General features: G+C 57.9%; 1 protein-coding gene across 1 annotated transcript in view; it reads left to right on the forward strand.

Moving 5' to 3' along the window:
* The window catches only part of SMARCD2 (SWI/SNF related BAF chromatin remodeling complex subunit D2), a 36161-nt gene extending 17328 nt beyond the window's left edge, over positions 1 to 18833 (forward strand). The window contains exons 2-13 of the mRNA XM_048829645.2: positions 811 to 995; positions 3182 to 3224; positions 4269 to 4391; positions 4864 to 4983; positions 5738 to 5833; positions 9584 to 9685; positions 11039 to 11200; positions 11677 to 11774; positions 12267 to 12402; positions 16209 to 16331; positions 16672 to 16773; positions 17626 to 18833. Coding sequence (XP_048685602.1) covers positions 811 to 995; positions 3182 to 3224; positions 4269 to 4391; positions 4864 to 4983; positions 5738 to 5833; positions 9584 to 9685; positions 11039 to 11200; positions 11677 to 11774; positions 12267 to 12402; positions 16209 to 16331; positions 16672 to 16773; positions 17626 to 17679 — 1344 coding nt within the window. The 3' untranslated portion in view covers positions 17680 to 18833. The remainder of the gene's footprint in view (positions 1 to 810; positions 996 to 3181; positions 3225 to 4268; positions 4392 to 4863; positions 4984 to 5737; positions 5834 to 9583; positions 9686 to 11038; positions 11201 to 11676; positions 11775 to 12266; positions 12403 to 16208; positions 16332 to 16671; positions 16774 to 17625) is intronic.
* Positions 18834 to 18851: the final 18 nt, after the last annotated feature.

The following is an 18851-nucleotide window of genomic DNA, read 5'->3' on the forward strand; positions in this document are numbered from 1 at the left end:
GGGCCTGCCCCAGAGCAGGGAGCTCTCGTTCTGTGCTGAGCCCCAGTGTCCCCCTCCTCCTCCCAGAGAGAAGTGAAAGCGGCCAGGCCTGTGGTGGAACCTGCCTAGACTCACAAAGGGGGTTTCCCATGTACTGACAAGTCCGTTGGCATGGGGGGTGCTCTCTGCGGCTTGTGCTTCTGCATTTTCTGTTACTCTTTCCTGCTTGTAGAGTAGCAAAAACTGCAGCTCAACCCATGATGGCACTTTGTGCCCCTCCCCCTCCCCCCAGCTCAGCCAGCATGGCCCCTCCCTCCACACTGCAGCTCAGCAGGTGATGCTGCTGTGCTTCCCCATCTCAGCAAGTGACATCTCTCTGGGCCCCCATGCTGCAACTTGGTGATGGCTCTCTCTGCGCCGGAGCCGAGCCGCACCCCTCCTTCCCCCCCCCCCCCCCGCATCTCGGTGAGTGACTGTACTCCCAGCCCTGCCTCCCGCCACAGCGCAGTCTAGCCTTGTGTGTCGATTAGCAAACAGTTATCTCCGTGTAAAACTCAAATGTAGATGAGCCCTCACCTTGTGCAGCTGCCCCTGCACCGTGGCTTTTTGGCTGTGCCCCCTGCTCCGCACCGTTACCCCCCTCCCCCCGTGAGTGCGCTGGGTGGGGTGTTAGAGGCTCTTTGGTGCCTGCTCCCGATGCCTTCGTGTTCAGAGCGCATCTGCCTTGCTCTGAGTTCCCTTCTGTGCCTCAAGCCGCTGGGCGCACAGACTCCTGGGCCGTGTGGGTCAAAGGCTTGCCCAAGGTAACTGTGTCTCATTCTCTCCTGCTAGCGTCCCGGGATGCCACCGGGGAGCCGGATGCCCATGGCAGGATTGCAGGTGGGATCCCCTTCAGGACCCCCCTATGGAGCAGTCTCTCCGATGCGACCAGGAATGCCACAGTCCATTATGGACCCCTTCAGAAAGCGCCTGCTTGCTCCGCAGTCGCAGCCACCCCTGGCAAACCAAAGGCGAGGGTAAGGGTGTCTGCGCTGCTGCTGGTCTGCCTGACCTCGGGACGGGGCGAGCCCAAGTCCCCATCGCTGTCCTGGTTAGTGCGCTGGCTCTGGGCTGTGCTGCTGCATCCCAACTCCGTTCTGCCCAGGGCTCCGGGCTGGGAGCACGTCACTGCTCTACCTCTGCCTCCATTTCCCCAACTGCAACGTGGGGGGAATGCTAGCGCCCTTGCAGGGGAGCTGTGGGGATCCAGTGTCTGTCACTTGCTCATCACCCCCTGCACAGGCTCTGATGGGGCTCTGAGAACTGTCATGTCGTCCCCCCCCCAAAAAAGCCACAACAAAAGCAGTGTTGGTGTGAGTGGGGCTCTTGCTGTGTCACTGTGCTGGCAGGCTCACAGGCACAATGGGAGCTATGGACCTCTCCTGAGAGGGCTGTATGCTATGCTTCATGCCTCGAATGTCTCCCCCACGCCCCTGCCAGGCTGCTGGCCGAACAGAGGGAAGCCCTCTGGGGATTGCTGTGGGGCTGGAGGCTGATAGGAGCGTCACTGCAGCCGAAGTCATGGCCTTGTGGCAGCCAGCTTTCCGGCACGCAGCGTTCACTTGGCCTCTTCCTCCTTTCGAGGTGAGCAGCCTTGCCAGCACATCCTGAGTTGTTTACAGTGCTGTTCGTCGCTTCGCTCTGTTTCTGTTTTCATGCGGGTTTGTTGATTATTTCTCAGGGGCCCCAGGGCAGGTTCTCCTGGGTCTAATGGAGGCTGCGCCCTGGGACCCGGTTATTTAAAACCTGAATGAAGGTGCATTACCCCAGCTTTGCAGATCGCTGGGTCAAACTGAGCCCATACTTTTGCATTCCCTTTAGCAGAGCCTAGCTGTAACTGTATGAGGCCAGAGCTCCCATGCTCTGGGAATCAATGCAGCTTTCCATGCTGTCACAGACTGGCTGCAGGCATCTGGGGAAGAGAACTGCTCAGGGAACTCACTGGGTCTGTGCGTCTGAGGGACGTTCCTGAGCAGAGGTGGAATTTAGATAAATGGGGAAATGCAGCTGGCTGAATGAGGGGCATGAAAGCAGCCGATTACTGGCAGTGTTCCTGTTTCTGGAGTCCTCCGTTTGCCTCCTGTGATCTCCACAGCACGAGCCACGCCTGGGCTGGGGGGAGGAAAAGGGGAGTGAAGGACCCCTTCTCATGCGTGAGCTTGGCCTCTGAGGGATGCGCAGCTTTGCCCTAGCCAGTCTGGCATTGCGCTCTGACCCCCATGGCTTACACTGCACTGGCTCTGCTCCCGTATGAGCTGCAGAGCTAATGGGCCAGGGCTCCCCAAGAGCCTGATGTCATGCAGGAGGCAACTTTTGTCCAGAAACTCCTGGGTGTGGCCCTCTCCCTTGCTCTGCCTCCTTCCCAGAGGGGCAGGTACATTTGTAAGAGCTACAGCTCCAAACACTGGACCTACTGGCTTCCTGTGCTGAACTCCCCTCTCAGCGACCAGCTGACAGTCAGCAGGGAGGGCATCGGCATAGGGTCCAAGCTGCCTTGGGGAAGCACGATGCGAACTCTGAAACCTAATGAGGACAGTTCAAGTGTCCACAATAACTGCTTTTCAGATTGCTTTAGCAGAAACGTCCAGTTCTTGGAGGATGTTGGGAGGTGCTGGGATACTCCCCGCTCTCCACATCCTTCCCCTTGCTGTTGGCCAGAGCGCTGCTGCGGTGCTTAGAGGTAGCCAGACCCAAGCTTGGGGTAATTTAGGTGACAACCCTCATCCGTAATGAGCTGTCTTGAGTCCACCCCTTGACTGATCAATCTGTGATGTCTTGTGTGCTCCTGAGCCAGGTGAGACGGCGTGGCCTAGAAACTCCAGATCTGTTTGGTTGATTCTCATGCCCGCAACAAGGAGCAGAGTCTCCAGGGGATTTAGGGATGGCTAGGTGGCTGACTCTCCATGATTTGAGAGTTGCTGTGACCCTCTGAGTTCTAGGCTGGAATTACCAGATCTGCAGGCCACTGTAACCAATAATAAGCTGTGGTGCAAATGAGGCGGTGCTGAGGGGTAGGGTGGTCAGCATGTGCTGGGGAGGAGAGGGAAGCCCCGTGTATGCAAAGCCCCAGTGCATGGGTCTCTGGTCTGATGTGGGTATTAGAAGTTGCTCGGGAGATCAGCCTGCGCTCACCTAATGCTGCCGTTCTGTGTGCTGCTTGCAGGCTGAAAAGAAGGAAGATGGCGGACAAGGTCCTACCACAGAGGGTAAGTGCTACCTCCCTGCTGAGCGAGGGTGCTGGGCCCCCGCCCTGCAGTGGGGTGTCCTCATGCCAGTGGAATGGGCATTGTAGGAGGAAGATGGTTTCTCTTTGTCATCTTCCTGCCCTCGGAGGGTACCCAGGGTCTTGAGGCACCCTCAGTGGGGTGGAGATGGGGGGAGGTGAAGTGTCCTCTGTAGGCAGCAGAGGAAGATGATGCCCGTGGGAGAGGGACTACCCAGGGTGCAGCAGGGGGAGAGCAACAGTACCTGCCGTGGAGCTCCTGGGCAGTTGTTCCCATTCTGAGCCTCTGGTCTTGTTGACAAAGGCCATTCCCCTGGGGCGTTCGGTCTGCCCTGCCCTCAGCGGTGCGAGATCACCTGTTGGGCTGGAACCCTAGGCTGGCTGCAGAGTGGAGAGGCAGGCTCCAAGCTGTGCGGCAGCACCCATGGGGGCAGGAACGTGCCGCCAGCCCTGCTGGAGTGCTTGGCAGGTACGTTGCAGGCCCACGCTGGCTGTGCCTGCAGCAACAGTGCTCCAACGAAACTAGGCCCTCAGAGATGGACTGTGGGGAAGGTTTGTCTTTATGCCCGCCTGCCGGCTGGGGCGAGCCACACAGCTGTAGAGTGGTAAAGAGCTGGAGCCTGAACAGCTGGGATAGCTAGCTCCAGATGTCCCAGGCGGGGGAGGTGGGTTGACCAGGCATTGTGGGTGGGGATGTGAGCTGGGGTGTTCAGATCATGGTAGTCAGGCCCATTCAGCTGGGGTGGGGATTTCAGGGTATCCCGGGTTGTCTGGGGTTCTGGACAGCTTTTCCAAATGGTATAAGGCCGAGCTGGGCTCCTGCCTTGTTGGGCTTGGTGGTGCTAGTGACTCCTGGGCTCACAGGCTGGCACCATGACTTGGGAGCTGCTGCTGGAGGGGGCGGGGGAGCGAGCTGCGATGTGCATGTCCTGGTGAGGGCGGAGACAGGCAGGCTGTCCCTGCAGGGAGGGGGCAGGCATGTGGTGTGGGCCTACGGCGGTTCTGTGATGGGCTCTCTCTTTGGTAGATCCGGGAGCTGGTCCCAGAGTCTCAGGCCTACATGGACCTTCTCGCCTTTGAGCGCAAGCTGGATCAGACCATTGCCCGGAAGAGAATGGAAATCCAGGAGGCCATCAAGAAACCCCTCACGGTGCGTGGCAGCCCCTGGGAAGTCAGATCCTGCTGGGGCAGCTCCTACTTGTGATCCAGCCCTTGGAACAAAGGAGCAGGCAGCTGCCTCGCTGGAAGGGCAAAAATAGGGGATGGAGCTGCCCCATCTGAGTGGGGCCCACCTCACTCCCAGGCCTTCCCGAGATACTCATGGAGCAGGTGGCTCTCCAGGCAGCTGGGACCAAGAGGAGCATGTGGCCTAGCAGCAATTTCATAGCCCTTTGTGTGGCTCTGAGGCAGCATGGCAGATTGCAGCCAAGGTCTGGCCTTGTCGTTTCCTGTGTGCATGTTTCTCTCCTGCACCCTCCCCGATCACTGTGGGAGATGGTGCTCCCACTCCAGCCGCGGCTTCCTCTCCCGGCAGCGGGTCTCTGTAGGGAGAGGCTCTGGTGTGGGTGCTGCTGAGTGCTCACTGAATCCTGAGTGTTCCTCTGTTTCTCTCCGCACCACAGCAAAAACGGAAGCTGCGAATTTACATCTCCAACACCTTCACCCCAGGCAAGGAGGAGGGGGACGGCAGCGAGCGCGTGGCCTCGTGGGAGCTGCGAGTGGAAGGCAAGCTCCTGGAGGATGTAAGGAGACAGCACTAGTGTAAACTGACTGCCGGCCTTGCAACCTCCACGTTGCCTGGTGCTGCACAGTGAAGCTGAGAATTGTTCCCCGCTGAGTGCCTGCTGGGGGAGCTGCACGCAGCTGTTCAGCCCCCCTCTATCCCACCCCATGTTCGGAGCCAGCCCAGACCTTCCCTTTGATAGTCACGGGACAGGGAGCAATGCTGGCCCTGCCCGGGTTCCATACTTGGCCTGTCTGACCTGACTTCCTACAGTGCGTCTGCCCCAAATGTGGGAGGCTGTGTGAATGTCCACACCGCACCTGGTGCTCTGTGCGGAGCCCCACAGCACTGATGGCACCCCCTTGCCCCCCCCCCTTGCCAACAGGTTCCCAGGCCCTCTCCCAGAGTGGCCTTTCACTTCTAGCTGTGTAGGGCCTCTTCATAATGCCCCTTCCATAGCCCTACCCTGCAAACTCCCAGCCCCCCTTCCCTGTGCCCCATGCATCACTGGAGCCTCATCAGGGCCTGGCACAGCTTTGTGCTCCCTGAGCCCCACAGCACCAATGGCAGCTCTGATGTACCCACAACCGTCTGGGAGCAGCCAGCTGAGGAGCTGCCTGTGTAGCCACACCTCTAATTCCCCTCACCCCATCTGTCTGGGTGCTGGGGCTCTGTAATGGCCTGCTGCACTTGTGCCCCCTTGGCACTGCAGCTGCAGGGCCCTGGGGCTGGGGAGGGTCAGGCAGAGCACCGCACCGGTTCCTGTCTTTCAGCCGAGCAAGCAGAAGAGGAAGTTCTCCTCCTTTTTCAAGAGCCTCGTCATCGAACTGGACAAGGAGCTGTATGGACCAGACAACCATTTGGTGGAGGTGCGGTGCGCCTAGCAGCTGCTGCGCGGCTCGGGGTGGAGCAGCCGTCTCCTAGCAGTGCCCTGCGGCGGGTCTCTAGCCTGCGAGCTCCGGGGCTCCTTGGAGGCCTGGGGCTGGCTCTGGTGCACGCTCAGTGGTGGGGGTGGAAGGATGCTTTTGGCCAAGACCCAAATGGACCAAGTGAGACCATTAGCCAGCTAGTTACCCCCTGAGCACTTGGTACCCCCAGGGCTAGTGCCTGGAGCAGAGATCCGCCCCGTGGGGGAGCCGGGAGAATGGCAGTAATGCTGGGGCTGGCGTCTAAGCGGCTGCACTGGGCCCTCCCTGCAGGGAGTGGCTGGGGCTTGCTCTGGCCTCCAGCTTGGGGCTTTGTTTTGTTTGTGGCGTTGTTGGCCCGTGGCCCAGATTGAAGTGGCAACGGCCTGGCCTGGCCTGCCTCTCCTCCCCCGCCCCCACCTGGAAGGCTCCCAGCAGCAACTGCCTGCAGCTTTGTTGCCCCGCCCCAGCAGTCCTGGCTGTTAACCTCTTGGGTCCCAGGGGAGAGGAGAACTGGGAGTGGAGCATGGGGCTGTTTTGAGAAGTGGTGTTGGTGAGAGGAGCAGACTAGAGATGGAGTCTCAGGGGCCCTTGCGGTGGGCCGAGTGCAGTTGTCACCGGAGGTGAGGTTCAGGTGGGGCAGGGGAGGGTGGGCAGTGGGCAGTCAGACCAAGGGGTGGGGGAATTTGGCAGCCTGAGCTGCAGAGAGCAGGAGGTGGGAGAGGAGCCCAAGGACAGGGGAGGTGCTGGGTGAAGGAGGCAGCCCCAGTCCGAGCTGCAGACCCAGCAGAACCAGTCGGAGGATCCTGGGGCCATTGTAGCCTGAGGCCGGAGTTGGGCTGTGCCCCAGCACGGTGGAAATGGCCCTTGGGGTCTGGGCAGGGCAGTGCTGGGAATGCCGTGACGGCGACTGCTGCCCGCACCAATGCTTGTGCTTGTCGTGTCTAGACTTCAAAAAGAACGGGGGCGGGAAGGGGGGCTCTTGCAATACTGCTCCATAGACAGCAGAGAGGGTGTGTCTCCAGCAGCCACTCAGTGGCTTTGCTGGCACTAGCTTGTGTGTGTCACCTCTCCACACCCCACATGTAGAATGACTCTTGCAGCCTCTAGGGCCCGAGAGATCCTGCCTCAGGGGCCCATACGCTGTAAAATCCCATCGATAATGGGGCACTACCCTGCCCAATACCTGCTCCTGACAAATACCTGCCCTGAAATCCACTAAGTGGAGCTCTGAGGCAAGATGGGAGTCAAGGGGTCAGAGTGACGCCACAGCATCTCGGCTCTTGGGATGGAGCAGGGATGGAGAGCTGGGTCTCCAGGGGTCCTCTGGCGAGCTTCCTAGGGCTCTGTGGGGTGGTATAAGGAGCTGTACAGCAGCTTCAGAGAACGTCCCAGTGCTCTCCATCCCCCCATGTGAGGGGAGGATTCCCACGCTGCAGTGGGGCATGCGCTAGACCCTTCCAGCCGTGGTGGGGCATGAGAATCCCAACCTCCACATAGTTGCTGGTGTGGGGCTAATGTTGCCTGTCCCAGCCCTCAGATGAATATAATCATAAATCTGCTTTTTACCTGGTCAGCCCTTGGGTGCTGGGGGAAGAAGGAAACCTCTAGTAATGTGATGCGCGACTAGCCTGTGAAACTTATTGCCAGACATGTCGCTGGGCCAAGAGCTTAGCGGGTGGCAGAGAAGGAGTGGATCCTGAGCTGGATAGTGAACACTCAAAACCATCCTGGTCCCAGGCATCAGCCAACCTCTAATGGGGTCAGACCCCCCCCTTAACCTCTATGCCCCCCCCCCACACACACACACACAGACACAAGCACATCGTCTCAGAACTGCCTCCTGCAGGGCTTCTTGCACTGGCCTCCAGCATGTAGTGTGAGATCCCAGGCTAGATGGACCTCAGCTCTGACCCAGACTGGCAGTTTCTGTGTTCACTTATAGTTCAGGGGTGGGGAACCTCCAGCCCTCTGCTTCATTTCATCCAGCCCGCGGCAAGTCCCTGCGCCGCAGGCTGGAAGTCCCGAGCCTTGGTGCGCCCCCGCTGGGCTGGAGCCATGAGTGCTGCCTTTCCTTGCTGCGGGGGGAGGGTTGCCAGGCTGTTAAAACACAGTGACTGGAAGTGACTGGGATGTCCCTGCGGCCCCTAGGCACAGGGTTGCTCCGGGGAGCTCCCATTGGCCAAGAACCGCCACTGGGAGCTGTGGGGACTGTGGGCACTGCACAGAGCCCCCTGGCACCTCTGCCTAGGGGCTGAACATGGTTGTTGCTTCTGGGAGCAGCTTGAAACCAGGGCAGGCAGAGAGCCTGCCTTAGCCCTGCTACGCCACCAACTGGGGGAGCCATCTGAGGGAAGCGCTGGAGCCCACACCCTGAACCCCAGGTCGGAACCCCCTCCTGCACCCTGACTGCCTCCCAGACCACACCTCCCGACCCCCACCTGCGCCCCAGCCCGGAGCACTCTCCTGCACCCCAAACCCCTCATCCCCAGCCCCACCCCAGAGCCCGCACCCCCTGCCCCAGCTCAGAGCCCCCTTCCACGCCCTGAACCTCTCATTTCTGGCCCCACCCAGGAGCCTAGGGGAATTCTAAGCCTCTGCACCCCCCCGTGGGGCTGTGTATGGCCCACAGCTGTTTTTTTTTCCTGTGGGTCAGTGGCCCCGATAGAGAAAAGGTTCCCCACCCCGGTTATCGTTGATCTGAACAGTTTCTGAAGCTGCTGTAACAGGTCTGTGATCGCCAAGATCTGCCTGTTGGACAATTTTGAAGGGTGGACTGGGTCCTGGGACTAATTGGTCGGGGGGGTATCGTGCTCCATGGCACAGTGGGACCAAATTCTGCAGTGACACTAGTGTATTCAACCACTGCAATACTCCTCAGCACCCCCCACCCAACCTCTCCTGCTGTGATTCCTGGTTGATCTGGGAACGTTAAATCATGGGGGATTATCTTCACCAGAGTGGTGTTTGACCGGGTTCTCCACTGTATGCTCCAGGTGGCTCAGCTCACTCTGAGAGAAGTGGGGCAGGGCCCAGTCTCAGCGCTATTGTTCCAGGCTGGCTGCAGACTCCAGTTACACTTGGTTCGTGTTTCTGAGCTTGTCTGTAACACCCTGGCTTTTGTTAGGAAGGTTCAGGGCTGGTCCTGGAATTCAGTGCTGTGCTCAGAGGTGCTTCTAGAACTCAACTCTGACTCTCCAGCCCACCAAGGGGCTGGGTTGTGATAGCTGCACAGCTCCAGGGCTCTTGACTTGTGTTTCCAGCCGCAGCGCTGCTAACGAGCTGTTTGTGTGAACCCCTAACTGTGATATCTTGGGTTTCTTTATTCCCCTGGCCCACTGGAGCCAGGAGCTCTTCAGAAACCATACGCAACACGCCTCCTCCCCAGGGGTAGAGGGCAGCCGGGAAGTGGGACACATTGAGCTCCACAAGCGCGCAGGGTGAGTTTTCAACCAAGGACAGGCTCAAACTCAACTGCCCTGGGAGGTTTAAAATCCACTCGGAGCAGTTGGGAGTTGGGTTTTCACAGACCCTTGCACAGCAATCTGGTCAGTAATCTGTCAGGGCGCCAGCCCGAGGGTGCGGAGAAGGCTCTGGCCCCAAGCTACCTGGCGCTGGGTCAGGCTCCAAATGGCTGATGTTGATGAACTAGCGAATAAGCGCCCCCTTGTGGTCTTGGCAGTAAATCTTTAATCATGTTGGTCTTTTCCCTAGTGGCACAGGATGCCCACGACCCAAGAGACGGACGGCTTCCAGGTCAAGCGCCCTGGTGATGTCAATGTGAAATGCACCCTGCTGCTCATGCTGGATCACCAGGTGAGGTCCTTTGGGGTCAGCAGTGCAGCCTGGCGTCCCCCCCACTGCCCAACCTGCCTGCCCTGGGGAAAGTCCCTCCCCTCTAGCAGCAGGTAATGGCATGGCTATGCCGGGAGCACAGGGAGGGGCTGACTGGCAGGGGCTGCCTTTGGGGCAGATCTGAGCAGCCCATCAAATGACTTTAAGGAGCCGGGGGGGGGCAGTAAAGGTATGTAAAAATACCTGCCATGTGGTGCATGCTGGGGCATCCCAAAGGCAAAACATTTGCTTGTCTTGAGCAGGTATAAAGCTCCCCCCCCCCCCCCCCCCAGGGAGGGCAGGTTTGGCAGCTTCTGCTGAGTGGGGGGATTAATTCTGGAGGCAGGCGGCATGTCCCAGCACTGACTGCCAGCATGTCGCCATCCCGCCATACCTACCTCCTGTCCATATGCACCACCCCCTGGGGGTCCTGGGGCTGCCCTTTCAGCTGTCGATGGCTGCACCCTGCCGGAGCCTGCTCTTTCTGCAGGCTGTAGAAAGCCCCGGGGGTTGGTTCTCTCTCTCTGCCCTGGTGAGTCTCTGAGGCTACCTGCTGACTGTCCATGGATGGGGAGGGCGTGTGCTGGGTCCCACAGCAGGAGAGACTGGTGTGGCCCAGCCCCAGGCTTTACTGAACAGTGAAGGAGCCAGGCCTGTCCCCATGAGGGTCCTTTCCCCAGACAGGGCTGGCTCCCATGGGACTGACTTCTCTCCTCTCCAGTGACCTGTTCTGCCCCCCTAGCGGATAATCAGCAAGTGCACTGGAGAGTTTGGGCCTCTGCCAGGGTGTTAGCTGGCCGCCATGCAAGAGGGATGGGGGGGTCACTCTCGCAGTGGCCTATGGAGCCCTTGGCCAGTGGTACCCAGGTCACCAGGGTCAGGCCAGGTGGGTCCATGAGAGGCTCTTGCAGGGAGAAGATCAGTTTAGATCAGAGCACCCTGGTGGCCCAGGAAGACTACAGGTCCCATCCTGATCCTATCAGCCCAGCCACAGTGCATGCTGGGATAGCACTGCTGGAGATGCACCAGCTCTGGGAGAAGTGCAGACAGCTCCCAGCTGGGCTGCTCCCATAGCCTGAATTTCGAATGGCAATAGCAAGCCAACCCCCTCACCCCTCTAACCACAAACCCTCCTGGACCTGGTGTGCCCACCAAGGGAGGAGGGGTGGTTGCAGATAGCTCCATTCTCGGCAGGCTTGGTGCAGCTCTGTGTCGGCAGGTGGTGCTGAGAGGGAACACCCGGGTACCTCAATGGAGCCAAGATGCCTGGTCCCTCCCTGGGGTGGAGCACTGTCTCCGTATTTGTTTCTAGCCGGGCGCTGTGTCTCCTTGCAGCCTCCACAGTACAAACTGGATCCTCGCCTGGCTCGCCTGCTGGGTGTCCACACCCAGACCCGGGCCAGCATCATGCAGGCCCTGTGGCTCTACATCAAACACAACAAGCTGCAGGACAGCCACGAGAAGGAGTACATCAACTGCAACCGATACTTCCGCCAGGTGGGCCTGGGCCTCCCCACTCCCTCCCTGTGTGCCCAGGGCTGCAGCCAGCTCAGCCTGGCCCTGCCGTCCCTCAGCAGAGACCAGCCCCTTGTTCCCGCCCTTTGCCAGCTGGGGTTCTCCAGCCTCGGGTTAACCGTTCCCTGCTGGCCAGCATTGCTGTTTGGTCCCTGCCATGCAGAAATGGGCTCAGCAGCCTGCGGCCGGGCCCAAGGTGGGTGAGGGGAAGGTGTCTCTGGGCCGTGCCCAGGGCTGCCAGGGGTCTCTGGGGGAGGAGTGCTGAGGATCTGGCTGCCCCCATGCCAGTTGCTCTGCAATGTGCCCCACTTCCCATGAGTGTCACTGAAGTGTTTACCTGCCTTACACCATCAGATGGTGATCTGGTCCTGCCCATATTGCAAGCTGGGTCCCATCCCCTCGCGGGCTGAAGGAGCCTCCTCACTGGGGCTGCTAATGCTCTGACTTGCCCCCCCCAGATCTTCAGCTGCATTCGCATGCGATTCTCCGAGATCCCCATGAAGTTGGCAGGCCTGCTGCAGCATCCGGATCCCATCATCATCAACCACATGATCAGGTAGGGCAGGGCATGGCCCCTGCTGTCCGCTCTGGGGCTGGGACTTACCTGGGCCGGGCTGGGGTTTGGTTTGCTTCTGGGATTCTTTTCTTCAGTGTGCTCAGACTGGATGAGCCGTGTATGTGGGGATGGGCAGGACTGGCTGGCTTTGGAGTGGGGAACAGGGATGGATGGCCCGTGTATGTGGGGTGGGGGGTGGGCAGGACTGGCTGGCTCTGGAGCGGGAGACGGAAAGGCTGGAGGAGGCCAGGGGATGGGGCCAGAGCACCGGCTCCAGTCTGGCCCCAGGGTGTGGTGAGCTCCGTGCAGTTCATTCTGTTTCCTGCCAGGCTGAAGTTTGCCCTGCCACTGCTTCCGCTGGTTTTGTGGGGGGTGGAGGCTGGTCTCCCTTGCGGGCTGGGGCTGCACGTGACCATGTCTCCAGCTGGGGGGCTGGCTGCTGTTTGCAAAGTGCCAGGTGTAGGCCCTAACTGCCAGCCTCCCCTCCCACAGCGTGGATCCCAACGACCAGAAGAAGACTGCCTGCTATGACATAGATGTCGAGGTGGATGACCCCCTGAAAGCTCAGATGAGCAACTTCCTGGCCTCTACCACCAACCAGCAGGAAATCGCCTCCCTGGATACCAAGGTTTGGGGCGTGTCTGTGCCACCCTGGGGCTCAGCCCTTGCCCCCATCCATAGAGCGCAGCAGTCCTGCTGTGGCGATTGGCAGAGCCTGAGGCTGCGAATGGCTGGGGTCCTGGCTTGCTTGGCTTGCTTGCAGGGTCTCCAGTCAGCGCCCTTGCTAAATTCTCTCTGCAGAAGGCTCCATGTCCCAGAGCGCAATGCAGCATTCAGCCTACGCGATCCAGGCTGGTCGGGGGTGACTGCCCTGGCAGCTCACAGGCCTACTGGCAGCTCGCACCCAGCCCAGCAGGGAGATGCTAATGGGGTGCCCAATGGATGGGGGTTGGGGGACCGGGCAGCCAGAGGGAGCCGTTAAGAAATTCCCTTTCTTGTCTGCTCTCCCCATGTTTCCAGTTCGACAGGCCTGAGCTCTCTATTGTCAGTGGGGGCTGGGGCAGCTGGGTCATGTCTGCACCATGGGGTGAGCAGCAGCGAAAGAGTCCCCGGGGCGGACATGGAGCTACCCACCTGGAGGGCAGAAGGGCTGCGAAAGGGAGAGCTAGTATCAGGCTCTCAGCAGACTCAGGCAGATCACAGAATCATAAAAAGAAAAGGAGTACTTGTGGCACCTTACAGACTAACAAATGTAATTGCGCATAAGCTTTCATGAGCTACAGTTCACTTCATTGGATGCATTCAGTGGAAAATACAGTGGAGAGATTTTATATACACAGAGAACATGAAATAATGGGTGTTACCACACACACTGTAATAAGAGTGATCAGGTAAGGTGAGCTATTACCAGCAGGAGAGAGAGAAAAAAACCTTTTGTAGTGATAATCAAGGTGGGCCATTTCCAGCAGTTGACAAGATTGTGTGAGGAATAGTTGGGGGGGGGGGAATAAACATGGGGAAATAGTTTTACTTTGTGTAATGACACATCCACCCCCAGTCTTTATTCAAGCCTAATTTAATGGTGTCCAGTTTGCAAATTAATTCCAATTCAGCAGTCTCTCGTTGGAGTCTGTTTTTGAAGTTTTTTTGTTGAAGAATTGCAACTTTTAGGTCTGTAATCGAGTGACCAAAGAGATTGAAGTGTTCTCTGACTGGTTTTTGAATGCTATAATTCTTGACATCTGATTTGTGTCCATTTATTCTTTTACGTAGAGACTGTCCAGTTTGACTGATGTACAGGGCAGAGGGGCATTGCTGGCACATGATGGCATATATCCCATTGGTAGAAGTGCAAGTGAACGAGCCTCTGACAGTGTGGCTGATGTGATTAGGCCCTATGATGGTGCCCCCTGAATAGATATGTGGACACAGTTGGCAACAGGCTTTGTTGCAAGGATAGGTTCCTGGGTTAGTGTTTGTGGTGTGTGGTTGCTGGTGAGTATTTGCTTCAGGTTGGGGGGCTGTCTGTAAGCAAGGACTGGCCTGTCTCCCAAGATCTGTGAGAGTGATGGGTCGTCCTTCAAGATAGGGTGTAGATCCTTGATGATGTGTTGGAAAGGTTTTAGTTGGGGGCTGAAGGTGATGGCTAGTGGCATTCCGTTATTTTCTTTTTTGGGCCTGTCCTGTAGTAGGTGACTTCTGGGTACTCTTCTGGCTCTGTCAATCTGTTTCTTCACTTCAGCAGGTGGGTATTGTAGTTGTAAGAATGCTTGACAGAGATCTTTTAGGTGTCTGTCTCTGTCTGAGGCGTTAGAGCAAATGCAGTTGTATCGTAGAGCTTGGCTGTAGACGATGGATCATGTGGTGTGGTCTGGATGAAAGCTGGAGGCATGTAGGTAGGAATAGCGGTCAGTAGGTTTCCGGTATAGGGTAGTGTTTATGTGACCATCACTTATTAGCACTGTAGTGTTGAGGAAGTGGATCTCATGTGTAGACTGGTCCAGGCTGAGGTTGATGGTGGGATGGAAATTGTTGAAATCATGGTGGAATTCCTCAAGGGCTTCTTTTCCATGGGTGCAGATGATGATGATGTCATCAATGTAGCGCAAGTAGAGTAGGGGCATTGGGGGATGAGAGCTGAGGAAGCATTGTTCTAAGTCAGCCATAAAAATGTTGGCATACTGTGGGGCCATGCGGGTACCCATAGCAGTGCCGCTGATTTGAAGGTCTCCATTGTCCCCAAATGTGAAAAAGTTATGGATGAGGACAAAGTCACAAAGTTCAGCCACCAGGTTTGCCGTGACATTATCGGGGATAGTGTTCTTGACGGCTTGTAGTCCATCTTTGTATGGAATGTTGGTGTAGAGGGCTTCTACATCCATACTGGCCAGGATGGTGTTTTTAGGAAGATCACCGGTGGATTGTAGTTTCCTCAGGAAGTCAGTGGTGTCTCGAAAATAGCTGGGAGTGCTGGTAGCGTAGGGCCTGAGGAGGGAGTCTACATAGCCAGACAATCCTGCTGTCAGGGTGCCAATGCCTGAGATGTTGGGGCGTCGAGGATTTCCAGGTTTGTGGATCTTGGGTAGCAGATAGAATACCCCTGCTCGGGGCTCTAGGGGTGTGTCTGTGTGGATTTGTTCTTGTGCAGAACTCTGGTTGCAGAACATTTGTTCTTGAGTTTCTTGAGCAGATGGTGTAGTTTCTTTTGGTAATCCTCAGTGGAGTCAGAGGGTAATGGCCTGTAGAATGTGATGTCAGAGAGTTGTCTAGCAGCTTCTTGTTCATATTCCGACCTATTCATGATGACGACAGCACCTCCTTTGTCAGCCTTTTTGATTATGATGTCAGAGCTGTTTCTGAGGCTGTGGATGGCATTGTGTTCTGCACGGCTGAGGTTATGGGGCACATTTTCACAATTTCAGCCCATGCACGTTTCAGCCGAAGCACTAGTCCAACCCCCTGCTCAAAGCAGGACCAATCCCCAATTTGGCCCCCTCAAGGATTGAACTCAGAACCCTGGGTTTACCAGGCCAACGCTCAAACCACTGAGCTATCCCTCCCCCATAAAGATGTTGCACCAGTCACCCTGGTCCACGTTTTCAAGCTTCCCCCTCCCCCATACGGGTTAGACCCCTGTTTGAGTAACAGCTGAGATCCCGATTCTGGGCGAGGGCTGGGCTTCTGAGTGCACAGCACCTGAGCCTTGGGCAGGAATCTGCTGCTTCTGGCTTGGAGCTAGGCAGAGTCCTGTGCCTCTCAGTGTGCCAAGCCATTGGGCTGCAGCTGCCCACCCAGGGGAGGAGGAAATGGGCCCCGGTCGGATTCACTGTGCCATCTGAGCTGTGTGCCAGGCCAGCAGCCTCCCATCAGGTGAGCTAGCATACCACAGGAGATTCAGATGCAGGCACCGCTCCCCCTCTGCTCTCACTGCAGGCTGCAGAGTGCTCCCCTCACCCTCCTCCCACTGTTGGCATGCTGCGCTCCGCAGGCTGGCCTAGCCAGCCCTGCCCTGGGAGTCCAGAGCCGCCTGCCCGGGGCCAGGCCATGCAAGACAGGATTAAGGAAGGAAGGGGTCGGGGCTGGGAACCTGGAATCCCTTGTGCTAGCTGCCAGTGGAGATGCTAACCCCTGGGGGACGGAGCTCCTTTTGTGTCTGGCACTGGGCTGGGGGACAAGTTAACCCCTCTGGACTGCAGCTCCAGGGACTTGGGCCTGGCTTTACGCTGCGCTGCTATCCCATGTGTTTCTGAGCTTTGGCACGAGGAGGAAGTGGGCTCCACTCATTTCTTGCTGAGCCTTCCCTTGGGCCCCCACCCAGCCTCTCCCCATGCTGTGGAGGGTCCTGGCTTGGAGCCCTTTACAGACAATTGCAAGCAAAATGGCAAAGCCAGTCCTGCCTCGGCTGGCTCCCTCTCACCCGATTTCTCTTGCTAGATCCACGAGACCATTGAGTCCATTAACCAGCTGAAGACACAGCGAGATTTCATGCTGAGCTTCAGTAACAACCCGCAGGACTTCATTCAGGAATGGATCAAATCCCAGAGGAGGGACCTCAAGGTAAAGCTGGGGCTGCACTGGAGAGACGAGCTGCTGCTGAGCAGGGGCTGGGGCATGGCATTACCCTGCAGGGTAATGCAGTAACAGCCCCCTGCAGCATAACCACACCGGCATGGGGCCCACGCTGCAGTGCAGTATCCAGCCCAGAAGCCATGGGGCATCTCCCCTCTGGAGCAGGCTCTGCCATGGTGCTTGCCCTGCCCCGCGGGACGTGTGATCATGCTGGCAGGGGCGGGGTGTCCAGGAAGCCTGCTGTGGGTCCTGGGATGGCAGCAGCTGCCCGTAAGCCCAGCAGTCTGTGTCCCCCTGACCATTCCCTCCTCCCCATGTGGTGCTGCAGATCATAACGGACGTGATTGGGAACCCCGAAGAGGAGAGACGAGCTGACTTCTACCATCAGCCCTGGGCGCAGGAGGCTGCGGGGAGGCACATCTTTGCCAAGGTGTGGATTCTTGCCATGCGGACCAGGCTGCCTGGGCTTGGCCCCTTAGCTGTTACCAGCATCCCTGCCACCCTCTCCTCCCTGCCCTAGCCAATGCTAGAGGGGTGGGCAGAGCCCCATGTTCCATGGCCCAGTCACGCTGTGCCTTTTCCTGTGAGCACGCGGTTCGAACTAGAACCGGCCCTCCCCTGAAGCTGAGCCAGGTCTGGGATGTCCAGCTGGGAACTGGGCTGTTTCTGAAGGATCAGTGCTCAGCCCCTTCTTGCACCTCAGCCCCTCCCCTTTCCTGACCAGATTTGGTCCTTCCCACCCCCACTCTAGAGCTCTGTCCCTGCCCTTCTGCAGGCCTTCCTAGTCAGCAGTGAACCTGACAAGACCCTGGTCAATTTCACTGGGCGGGCATGAAACTGACCCAGCCCTGTGGGTTTCACTCACAGCTGCCCAGGGAGGGGACAAAGTACTGGAGTCCTCCCCCCGAGGAAGGACTCAAGGGTAACGAGCTATGGGAGGCCTAGAATAGGTAAGATCTGCCCCACAGCATGCTGTGGGAATGGACTGCAGCCAGGGACAGAGCAGCAAGCATGGGGGGGCATCAGGCCTGCTGTCTAAAATCCTGAGCGGAATCAGGAAATGTACCTCCCCTGTCGTGGCTCAGTCGCCCATCGGCTTGGTGCTGTGAGGCTCTTGAGTGGCAGCTGAGCTCCAGTGAGACACTCCAAAGTGGAGAACGCCTCTGAGGGGCAAGAGAGCTTGTGCCCATCCAATGCTCCCCCAGCCAGCCCTGCCTTTCTCCTGGGCGAGCTTCGGCAGGTCCCAGAGCCCGCCTGACCTCCTGCCTCTTGTGCCTTTCAGGTTCAGCAGCGCAGACAGGAACTGGAACAAGTGCTTGGGATTCGCCTCACCTAACGGGCTGGGCACAGCTCAGGAGCTTTGTTCTCTCCTCTGAGAGAGTGCCTGAGCCTTACGGTACATCTTACTGGAATCAAATACAGCACTTGCACAAAGCCTGTGTGCCCAGGGGCTCCGAGGCACTAGCATCCCCAGGGGCTCCCAACCCTGTGGCTTCTCTGGGTCAGGGAGCTCTAGCCAAAGGCATGGGTCACATGGTAACCTGTGCAGCCTCTGCCCTGTCCCTGCCACTCTCATTCTGGCTCCTTTATTGCATTACTGGCCTAGCTTGCTGCCTTCGCCTCTCCCCAGTGTTCATTGCAGGCTCGGAGCTCCGCCCTCCCCTTCCTGCCTGGGCCTGAGCCTTGGCGGAGTAGCTGACCAGAGGGTATGAGCTCTCCCTGAGCTGGAGCCAAGGGGCCACCGAGGCCCTTCTTCATGCTGAGCGATGTGGCCAGAGCATCGCAACAGCTGCATGGGCTCCTGAGCTTCAGCACTGGGAGGACAAGGGCTTCGCCTGCTTCCTGCTGAGCTGTGCCAGCCTCCCCCCTACATGGGGAAGGGCAGGCAGCTGCTGGCACTTTTAAAACCAAAGCTTCGTCCATTCCAAAGGCCGGCCGAGCTGGCAGCGTTTTGCACTATCTGTTTTTGTGAGCAGGGTTTATAAAAGGAAGCCTTTTGTACAGTGGGTTTGTATTTGATTAATAATAAGGTTTCCCGCTAGTCCTGCACTTGCCTAAACCTATGCAATGGATTCACTCTGCTCCTGGGCAGCTGAGCTTAGTCAGAGTCTCTGACAATCAACTGAATGTTCCATCCTCCCTTTTCTTTCACATACAGCGGGGTGGGGGGCTTCTCTCTCAAGGGAGCCAGGGCAGGAAGAGCATGCTGCGCCTACTGGCTGCAGACACCCTGACACAAGGTAGTGCCCACAGGACTAGACCCAGCATCTGTGACACCAGGAGCTGGGCATTCCCATGTGCCTTAGCCCCAGCCATCCCTGGCCCAAGGGAACAGGGGCTGTTTCCTGGGGGGCAGAGCAGCCTTGCAGTTATGGCGCATGGTAGAATTAGGCAGGGTGTTTACAGACATGCAGGCTGTGGCTGCCTGCTCTTGCTGTTGTAACCATTTTGTCTGGGTTAGATATTTTCTAATAAAAACATTTAGGAACAGCTTGTGCCAGTGTCTCC

The sequence above is a fragment of the Caretta caretta genome, chromosome 27 (genome assembly GCF_965140235.1).
Source record: "Caretta caretta isolate rCarCar2 chromosome 27, rCarCar1.hap1, whole genome shotgun sequence".
NCBI lineage: Eukaryota > Metazoa > Chordata > Testudines > Cheloniidae > Caretta > Caretta caretta.